The sequence below is a fragment of the Pararge aegeria genome, chromosome 25 (genome assembly GCF_905163445.1).
Source record: "Pararge aegeria chromosome 25, ilParAegt1.1, whole genome shotgun sequence".
Taxonomy (NCBI): domain Eukaryota; kingdom Metazoa; phylum Arthropoda; class Insecta; order Lepidoptera; family Nymphalidae; genus Pararge; species Pararge aegeria.
The window spans coordinates 6,990,565-7,001,856 of record NC_053204.1 but is presented as its reverse complement, the minus strand read 5'-3'; the positions used below and the strand labels follow the sequence as shown (position 1 = coordinate 7,001,856).

Below are 11,292 nucleotides of genomic sequence, written 5' to 3'. Positions count from 1 at the left end.
TCTTTTTGTCAAAGGTAGATGCATGCCTTGGAATATCCTTAGATTAGGCGTTACTTATTTAGGCATTATGTTGTTCGTCGATCGTCGGGCATTAAGTGTATACCAATGCGTACAAAATGGTGCGAGGGCTGTTGTTAGTACTATAACTCAACCAAAATTTAGGGTTAAAATAATGGTGCTGCCAGTTTACTATAAAAAAAAATTTCTTGCCACTAAGGGCAGGGTAGATTTGCTTTATTCCTATTTCCTTGGTTAGCTCTTACTTTTGTGTTATGCACTCTGTGGTAACTCTTTTTGAAAGGAATTGTAAATGGCGTACCGCAAAATTATTTAACGAAAGCTAGTGTTTATAACTGTCTTTTATGAATATTTAGTCAAATATATCTTTGAATAAGATGGAGATTACACGTACTACACTCGGTATTGCTGTCGGTTTAGCCGGAACACTTTTCTTAGGCTACTGTGTATATTTTGACCAACAACGACGCAAGGACCCTTTATTCAAAAAGAAGCTCAGAGAACGTAAGTTTTTCAATGAAAATTTTAATTAATAACCCTACAAACATTCTATCTCATAGTATCTTATAATAAAGTTTCAATACAAGTATTGTAGTGAATTGTTGTATAATTTTCCAACCTCAAAATTGACGTGATGTTCTTTAACTCATACATTAATTCATACTTTATATTTCTATTTCGGAGTAACAGGAAACTCGAGAAACTGTACCTAACTCGGTTGTACGGTTATTTCATTTCACATAATATAAATAAATTAGAAACTAACCCCGTAAAGAAACTTCGCAAATTATTACTTGCCTATACTAAGACAAGTGTAAGCGACAAGTATTGGATAGAAGCAGGCGTTACTTTGCGGAAATCCATTATATATTATGAAAATTAGGCTTTAATCCGCGAACAGCAGGAGAATATGTATGGTGTATTTTAGGATTTCTCTGCATGATTTGCCCGAAACAGGAGCATCCTCAATGTTAGTCAACCAATAATCATTGTAAAGTCAACATCTCCTGAGTTTCATAATATGGGGACTTTGAAGGATACATTAAATTCCAACCCTTTTCCTTGCATGCCCTTTGAAATTTTATAGTTTTATAGGCAGAAGTTTTTACTTAAGAGGTAGGCCATCTTCTTGGTTGGTCAGTTATTATAAAAAAACATAAAACCATAGAGAGCATTCTACCTAACTTGGTGTTCCTTGCATGACCGGAGAGGTCTATGTTAGCTATTCAGCAGTTAAAAGGTTTTTTGCATAGGTTGTGGCTTGTTACATGACTGCAACTGTTTATTGTAATAGCTGTGATATTATTGCACAAATTTTCAGTCATGTCCATTTGAGACAATGTAACAGGATACACATAGTTATACTAAAATTCCACACATATAATGTAACTCCCCTTGGGGTTAAAGTACTTTAAAAACAATAAATCAAACAGCTTGGTCATTAGTATCATTTATCTTTGTCATCTTATGACATTGCACTGCTAGGTAGTGGCCTGGCTGATCCAGAGGGGGTTTTTGAGTATAGACCCACTGCTCTGCTCAAATGTTGATTAATGGGCTTTAACACACACAGACACATGTTAATAATAATAATCAACCCTTAAGATGCTCTCTGAAACGTTATGGTGAGCCCCCCCTATTTCTAGTTTTATCTGGTACCTAAAAATTAATGGAAAAACCTGGCAGGCAACCCAGACATCCATAGTTGAACATTCTAACAAAACCAGGCAGAAGTAAAAGTATAATAACCAGCGAAATTGTAAAACAACATGATTGTAAACAAATTAACTTTTACTTTTCAATAGAATGCAAAGATGCATACAACATTTTCACTTTTGTTTGTTTATGCAAGCATGTTGCAATTTCGATTATAGCAAAAATGTAACTTAAATAAGCTGAGCTCCACTGAGGTGGAATTGAACAAATAAATAAATATTTGTGTAATTTTTTGTGTCTCTTTTGCTGCAAGTTACATTTTGATTTTGTTACCCTAGAAAATAGATTGATAGAAATCCTGCATCAAATTGAAAAAAAAAGTACCCTGCACCATTTTTTTAGACATATTTGACGGACAGAGCTGATGCATCCGATAAGTGCAAAACTATTGCCTATATATAGAGCATTAGTTAGCAGGACATGTCCTACAAAACACTGCTCCATCTTCTTTATTCTCTGGGTTTGTCTCCGTACTTGGTCGGCCGGAACCTTCGGAACATAGTGCCACTGGTACAGCTCCACCCAGCCAAGCTCACTCCAGAAGCTTAGCAGGTCACCAAGTGCTTGAGGGACTTCTTCTTCTTCTTCTGCTTGCGGCTCAGGTTCGCCTGGTCCCTGGTGTCACGTCGACCGGCCACGATCTATTGTGACGCCGCTGTCTAGATCTCCCAGCAAGCATTGGTCGCCTTCAGGAAAAGCAGTACTTTCCTTGCTGGAAGAAATTTAGCATCCTCTGGTTGCATTATGTGCTTCCCCAAAAGAGTGCTGCGTTTATGCATCAGCGCGGGGCAGGAACAGATCAAATGCAGCGGCGTCTCCGCAACCTCCTTACAGAGTCTACATAGATCTGTGTCCTGCAGCTTTAGGTTGAACATGTGCCTGTTAAGCCCACAGTGCCCCGTAAGCGCTCGCACTAGGATGCATAGGTTTTTTCTGTTGAGTGCTAATGCCTCGGAAACGGCCCTTTTGTTGAATGGTCTTATTAGCACTCGAGAATGGTTAATTTCTGGGAGTTATCTCCAGCTTCAGGGACACTGCTCCGTGTTAATCAACCTTGGCATGGGTGTTAAGCCTCATCTGCTTATAATTACATTGGCAACCGCACTCTTCAGACTGGAACACAGCATTGCAACTATGCTGCTTAGCGATAGAAATAGTCTTGGTGATAGTACTTCCGTCGACGACCTTTGTCACAAAAAGCTCTTCCACTACTAAACCAAACAGTAATCTCTACTTCCCTACTTCCCTATCCCTACTAATATTATAAATGTCAATGTAAGTTTGTTTTGTTACGCTTTCACGCAAAAACTACTTGACCGATCCTCATGAAACTTTGTACACATATTCTTGGAAGTGTTAGAAGTAATATAGGATACTTTTTAACCCGACATTAAGCTCGGTTCCTTTGGGACAGAGGATGTTGACGATTTTACACCATAACTCCGACAAATTATAACCGATTTAAATAATTGTTTTTGTACTTTGTACTATAGAGGTTATAATATGTGTTTTATTTTGCCCAAACTGCGGTTGGAGATAGAGGACAGAAATCCTCAGCGGACAGCAGCAAACCCCTCATTTAAGGCTTAGCGATACTGAATACTTAAATTTTTTTTAGATCTACAACTAAATTTAATGCCACATCAAAAAACAAAATCAAACGCAGATGACGTCGCGGGCAACAGCTAGTAAGGAAATAAATAAACAATAAATAAATATGCTACGACAATACACACATCGCCATCTAGCCCCAAAGTAAGCGTAGCTTGTGTTAGGGGTACTAAGATGACTGATGAATATTTTTATGAATAACAATACATTAGTACTTGGAATATAAATCGAACCCACGGCCTTGGGCTCAGACAGCAGGGTCGCTCCAAACTGCTCCAATCGGCCGACATAGAGCCATAATAGATTGAATAGATCGAGTAATAGGATCGGTAATAGATTGAGGATGCTAATGTTGTTTGTGTTGCAGGTCGTGAGAAAGTACATCAAAATTCAACACGGTCCCGCACTATGGGTGGGCCTTTGCCAGACATGAGCGATCATGAAGCAGTGCAGAGGTTCTTCCTACAGCAGGTAAGCTTTAATTTACTTAATCTATACTAATATTTTAAAGAAGTTACGTTTATGAGTCAGTGACTTAACCTTCTGTCAAAATTATTTCACCAATAGAAAGCTACCACCAATAGAAAGCTAGGTTATTGTGGAGTATCATAAGCTATATATTAACCTGAAATCTGTGATCGTGTTCGTGGCAGTCAGATTTACAAAGTCGGAGAAAAAACGAAATATGTAAATCGTTTCTTACGAACGCTGCCTTAACGATGAGACAGATATATGATTGAGTTCTAAAGAAAAGTTGTAGAACTTGATGTTGCCTACAAAAAAGTCCACGATAGCATATGTATAATTATTATATTGAAGTAACAGCAACAGATTATACAGATCCGTAGAAGAACCAGAGTTCCGGACATAGCTCAACGAGTCGCGAAGCTCAAGTGGCATTGGGCGGGGCACGTAGCTCTGGGAACGGATGGACTTTGGGGTTCCAAGGTGCTGGAATGGCAGCACTGGTACGCGCAGCGTTGGTCGACCCTCAACGAGGTGGACAGACGACATTAAGCAAGTCGCAGGTAGCCGTTGGACTCAAGCGACACAAAACCGTGGAATTTGGAACTATCTACAAAAGACCTGTGTCCAGCAGTGGACGTCTATCAGTTTATATGATGATCGAAAAGCTGTATCTGTAGTTGTAATTTTTTTTTTACGAACTCCGTGGCGCATCCGTGACCGCTGTGGATATAAGTGGGATATCCTGGGTTTGATCTGGACATTAAGAAATTAATAATTTCCAAATATTCTCTAGTCTGCTCTGGTGAAAGGCTTATTTATTTATTTATTTATTATTTATTTATTATTTATATACCATAAATTGTGATTGTGAACATAAGATGCATGAAGTGTACAAAGGAAAGCTTATCTCTATAAGAGATCTCTTCCAGCTACCCAAGGATGTGAGAAGGCTTCTGCTGTGGCTAGTTACTACCTTACCGACAAAGACGTGCCGCTAAGCGATTTAGCGCTCCAGTACAATGTCCAAAGATCTTCTTAATTTTATATCATCTGCGTACCCTGTGCATACCCTCTATGCACGCCACTGCCCGTTACCATATTTGGCTGCATCATCACTTACCGTAGGCGAGATTACAGTCAAGGGCTAACTTCTTTCTTCTTCTTCTGTCTTTAAGTTAGTGGAATAACTAGTCATTAGCGTTTCTTCCGATGAAGAATGTTGAAGCAACCTTGGGATGTGTGTTTTAACAGCTGTTGCAACAGCTGTTGAAACTATTAACAAAAAAATATATATACCTATATTACCTATATTATCCCTATCCCTACTAATCCCTACTATAGTCGTAAAAATGTAATAGGCCCGTTTTGACATTTGTCATCGCGACGTAACTAGTTATGGAACCATAAGACTCTGTACTCGATACTCACGATAAATCAATTCAAGTTTGTATCAGTACTTGATTGATATTATTATGTATTGTAAAGTGTTCGTTCGTTCAAAGTATTCCTTTAACTTCACAACCAATACGCGTGACTGGCTGTTGATTATACGTCCACTTTTCAACATGTTGAAACAGAGTTAGTACTATATAACAACAAACACAAAAATCGAGTCAAATCACTATGTTTAAATTAATGTCCAAAATAGAAGAGCCATAGTTAACGTAATAGTAAACAATATATATCAAACTTAAACGAGCGCACAGTCAACTTTACAAGATGAGGAACGAAAAACTGCGCAGTGCTCGTGGGGACGCTTCAGTCATGTGCCGCTTGGTCAGATACATCAACTCAGACTCATTATTTAGAACCCATTTTGAGAACCAAGCTCATTCTTTGATGTAAAGATAACTACACAATATTTAATTTCGATATTCAGTAAAAAAATGGTTACAACTCTAGTATGAAAAAAAAAAAAAGACTGAGAACGTAACTGTTTTCGGAACGTTTCGCAACAATTATAAATTGCATGCTACTATGAAGTAAACGCAAAAAGAATACTCGCGATATATTCTTTCATATTATTTAACGTCCCAAAAAAATTTACGTATTTTTTAAAACACTGTATGTAATTGATTTTTATTTTTTTGTTTCTTTCAGTTTCGTTCCAAGTTACATTCTATGGTCTTGCACAAATGTCAAAACGGGCCTATTACATTTTTCCGACTATAATATAAATGTGAATGTAAGTTTGTTTGTTACGCTTTCACGCGAAAAATACTGAACCGATCTTCACGAAACTTTTTATACATATTTTTGGAGGGAGTTATTAGAAATAATATAGTATACTTTACATTGAAAAAAAAAATTACGTAAGATAAAAAAACGTTTGTGAATAAATCTCAAAATCTCATATATGACTATAGGTGTAGACTATGTAGCGATATGCTGCCTCCCAAAATTACGCGGGCGAAGCCGCAGGGCCCATATAGTATTTATATATTGGTCTTATTTATAATATCCTATAATATCTTCTCTCTGTCCTAATATCTCTCGGTTTTTTTTTTCCCTTTTCGCCTTTGGTTGCCTTGAAGAAATCCCTATGTAGTCTAGTAGTTAGAACTGTGTCGCATTTCTTTTGGGGCGACCGTGTTCGAACCCCGGCAAGCAACGTAGAATAAATCGGGAGGAAAAGATCGCAAAGAATCCTGCATGCCTAGGAGTGCCCACAATGTTCTCAAAGGCGCGGGAAGTTTAACAATCTACAATTGACACCGTGTGGTGGACTACGGCCTAAACCCCTCTACACTGTGATCACACCAGCGGCCTAGCGGGCTGGTAATGGATTGATAATGATGCATCTAGCATTTATTCTTTTTAATTTTTTTTTAAATTCTTAACAATGCTTAAAAATAAAATAAAAAACAATATTAAAAATTTATAAAAAAAAAACATCCACCCTCCGCTTGCGGGGCATTTGAATGCTTCAAGCAACCGGCGCGCGGTCAGCGCTCCAGAGTGAGGAACCTCCTCACAATACGCGCCGTTTCAAGGACTACTGCCTTCTGTATCCGACCCTAGATCCAACAACCAACGAAAGCTTCTTAAGATGTTGGTCGAAGTAATATATGATGTTATTATTACCCAAGTGTGGTTATGATATCAGCCGGCATAGTGATAATATATCGTTATTTCTTACCATACTCACTTGTCGACCTACCTGTCGCAGCGGCGAGCGCTGTGCTTTGAGGTCCCGAGTTCGATTCCCGGCAGGGAAGATTTGAGAATTTATTATTTCCGAATTTCTCTGGTCAGCTAGGAAGCTTCGGCCGTGGCCGAAGCTTCCCAGCTTACGCCGTGCCGTGGCCCTAACGACAAAGACGCGCCGTTAAACGATTTGTTGTTCCGGTGCGATGTCGCGTAGAAACCGATTAGGCGTATGACTACCATACTCCCTTACAGGTTAGCCCGCTACCATCTTAGACCGGATCATCACCAGGTGAGGCTGACATGTAGTGGACTAAAAAAAAATCTGGTCCAGTCCAGATCCAGCAATATTTTATAGTTTTGAGTGGACTTACAAAGTTCTATTAGAGATTTTGAGTTGTGACACTTTTTTAATAAAAATTATATGCAGGAAAACGACCTAACTTTAAGGTATTTTAGATCCAATTGGGTGAGGAGCTCCTGGCCGCAGGAGACCTTGAAGCAGGAGTTGAGCACCTCGGACAGGCGGTCGCTGTGTGCGGACAGACGCAGCAACTGTTGAGTGTATGTATTATTTTATACCATCATTTTTACCTTCTACCATTTGACTTAGAAACTCCAACATCCTTATATTTTACAGAATTTGCAATTTACTTGAATTACTTTTACAATCTGCAAAAAAAAAAAAGGTCTCATTACTTTGAATATTGATTTATGATTATTTGTTCCGGTCTGTCAACAAAGTTTTTTTTCTAGTCAAATTGAATTTTTCCATTTTATATAATACTAGCGTACCCAGCCCGCTACGCCGGGCTAGATTTTGCTTTATTTTATTTAAACAATAAACTTAAATCATTAAATTTTTAATTTAAGTCTCATATTTATTTCTCTCCATATTCATTCTCTTCTATTCTCTTCTCGAGCGGGTGAAGATCATTATCTACACCCATGTACACCCAACAATTGAATATCATCATAGTAAATAAAAGCGGTATTTGACAGTTTGACAGTTGGAAAATAGGAGTGCTCCGATCGTCACCAAACTGTACAGGATTACTCGACAGGTCAATCCGGAGATTTCCTGAAAGTTTCATTGAAATCGGTCCAGCCGTTTTGGAGCCTATACGGAACATACCCACCCACTTTCTCTTTCTCTTTTATTTTATTCACATATGTTTGCCTAATCATATCCCAGCTACGAGGCCTAGAAGGATCGCATAGAATACATACAGAGGCGATTTGCATAATTCGATTCATTCATGAATACAACATTAATACATATTAGATGCTTTGCTTTTGAAAAAAACAAAAAAAAAAAACTCTTAAATTGTTTTCGATTGTAAAGCAAGTTGTCGAGGGAAATAAGTTTCAAACTAACATTGGTAACATCTGTGCATCAGGTGCTCCAACAAACGATGCCGGCTCCAATCTTCCACCTTCTGCTGAAGAAGCTCCCGGAAGTGTCGGAGCGCCTGCGCGCTAACATGCGCGCAAATGGCGGCAGCGCACTCCAGGAAGAAGACGTCGAATAAACGTTCTGTCGTATCTCTTGGACTATTATTTTGGTTAGGATTCGAGCACGCTGCGATATAACGTATTTATCACCAGCTCTTGCATTCTACTTCGGCCATGAACTACTCAATAGGAAAAATGCATGTTCTGATACATTGCAATGCCAAAAAGGTAAATTGAAAGTATTAAAAAAAAAAGTTTTTAAATTGCCAACCGAAACGGGCACTATAAACACCCCGCCATTTTGGCGCACTTTGGCGACTTTATAGCACACACAACAAATAGCAAAGTGGAGAACTTTGACACTTAATAAAAACGCAACATTTCACGCATAATTATACGTGCCAATATTTAATACCTTGCCAATATTTCATTCAGTGTCAAAATGTCATGATACCTCTGCCATGAAGGTTCACGTTTCAATGTTTTAATTTGGAATAGGAAGTATAGGAATACACACATAACTCTGGTTTATCGATCTGTCTCGCTCGCACTCATTAGCGCTTATGGAGCGTGTTTAACATTGATGAGCGAGAGAGTTATGTTAGGAGAGCACACATAATCCCGGTTTTATTATCTGTCTGCTCTCTGTAAAGAAGCAAAAGTCACAATTTAAATCTTCTGTCGCAGCGTGCTTCGAGAGAGTTTACCTTTGCAGTTTTATAACGTAAAAACTTTTACGAATGACAAGGCAGTGTGATCTTTGCCCTTAGCATTTTTCTTACAATATCGCAAAGGAATTTTCCTGCGTAATATCACTTGTTCGCCATAGGTACCCTAATATTTTTTTCTTTGCTTGCTTAGCTAAGTCGTCAAATTTTTGAAGAGCTTAGAAAGGAAATTATCAAAAAGTGCGATTGTAACATGTCGCTGTTTTGCTTTAATAGTGGCACTAGTAAAATAGTAATACTTAACGGCATTCAGTTAAGCTTTAACTAAATAAAAAAAAAAAAAAAATTAAAAACATCCATTAAACTTTTTTTTTTAGCCGTGTCACTATTGAAGAATAGCAGCGATATACATTCTCCTATTTATTTAAAACATCTTGATCCTTGTACTTTACTAGATGTATCCAAATTGACTGACTATGATAAGTGCAATAATATTTTGCTAAGAATTTTAGCTGAATAGAGATAAATTATAACTTCCATAATAAAAAGTACCTAACTGTTAATTTATTTATTGATTAGGTTCGTAAAGCTTTTTACTTAAATTTAATACAGTTGAAATAAAGGTAATTTATAAAAATTAGTTAATGTAGTCCGTGAATCAACTAGATATTTCGTTGATATGAAAACTCCTGCCCCTCTTTCTATCCTCAGTTTTTAGGGCAATGAGTAGAAATCTAAATGCCGTAAGGTTTTGTGAAACGCTACTTCACGTGAAAAGCTACATTTTACAGCCGGTTGAATCTATTGAACGAAACTAATATATCTAGAAATAGTGCTGTCTTTTTCCATATAAAATTTTTCGAAAAGGATGTGGCACTATTTTAAGAAATTCTTAGTTCTGTTAAGGAGAATTTTATTATAAATATCAAATTATCGCACATTACTAAAAAATCCTAACCTTTTTCATCTTAATGGATATATCTATACTGGACCGCCGGTATAGATGAAAAAACTTCCCTGATATATATTTTGTAAGCGTGCGAGAAAGATTTAACTTTTAGTAGTATAGATATTTGACGCACATAAAATAGTTAGGTACCTGGTAATTAAGAGAGGTAAATTTAATTGAATGAATAACAACAATATTAATTATGTAGATGTTTGTTTTGTTAGTAGTTGTTGTAGATTTTTTTTTTTGTATTCGGTTATTCATATCCTTGAGTATGTTTGAGTTTTGATTGAGATTTTGTTGCGTAATAAACGTATTGTACAAATGTTATTGTTTTATTTTAAATTTTCCTTAGGAGCATAACACGCATGCGCTTTTGTACCTAATTTGCAATTATTTTTGGTGATTTCAAGGAGTCTTCGAGTTCAGTAGGTAACATATTTGTAAATTATTTTTAACTCTCTCTTCTCTCAAAGTAGTTCTTTAGGCTATGTAATAAGGACTAAAATTCAATTTTATGCCTTTGTGTATGAAATGTATAGTTATAATTGACTTTCCGGCTCGAGATTGTAGTCTTATTGATCGAAAGGCATAACCTAAAAGATGTTTGATGCAAGGAGTAAGTATCTTATAAAAACTGTTTTTCTTACTTTTTCCAGTTCATAAACACGTTTTCGTCCATTTCTTGTTAATCTTTATTGTAAGCGGTGATAGCCCAGTGGGTGGCTCAACTTCACTTTCGGGGGCCGAGTTCGAATCACAGCACGCACCTCTAAATTTTGTGATATAATAGGTATCACTTGCTTCAACGGTGAAGGTAAACATCATGAGGAAACTTGCATGCTTGAAAGTTCTCCATAATGATCTTAAAGGTGTTTGGAGTCCACCAATCCGCACTGGGCCAGTGTGGTGGACTACGGCCTTAACCCCTTCACACTGGGGAAACCCGTGCCCTGTAGTGATGTAATGATGATAATTCATATATTCCTTGAAGTTTCAAATAATGTGATATGTGCAGCGTCCAAATAAACTCATGTGAGTTTCAGGATGCGAAGAATACTAATTTTAGTAGTTTGTGTATTAAAAAAAATATATATATATCCAATTTTTTTACCGCGTCACTCATTTCGGTTTCGTACGTTGAAGCCGAAAGTAGCCACGCTATGTGACCCTTTATCAGTTGACCTTAATTGCGTTATCGGATATAAGTACTTATAAGATAAAGTGCCAAGACTGTCTCATATCAGCATTTTTCTTCTT

At 37.3% G+C, this 11,292-nt stretch overlaps 1 protein-coding gene across 1 annotated transcript; it reads left to right on the top strand.

Annotated features, from left to right (window-relative positions):
- The first annotated feature begins 259 nt into the window (after positions 1 to 259).
- Positions 260 to 10,357, top strand: LOC120634865 (mitochondrial import receptor subunit TOM20 homolog). The gene is made up of 4 exons (XM_039905707.1): positions 260 to 522; positions 3,713 to 3,816; positions 7,420 to 7,524; positions 8,361 to 10,357. Exons 1-4 carry the CDS (start codon positions 396 to 398, stop codon positions 8,490 to 8,492), a joined length of 468 nt encoding a protein of 155 aa, XP_039761641.1. The 5' UTR covers positions 260 to 395; the 3' UTR covers positions 8,493 to 10,357.
- The last annotated feature ends 935 nt before the right edge of the window (positions 10,358 to 11,292 follow it).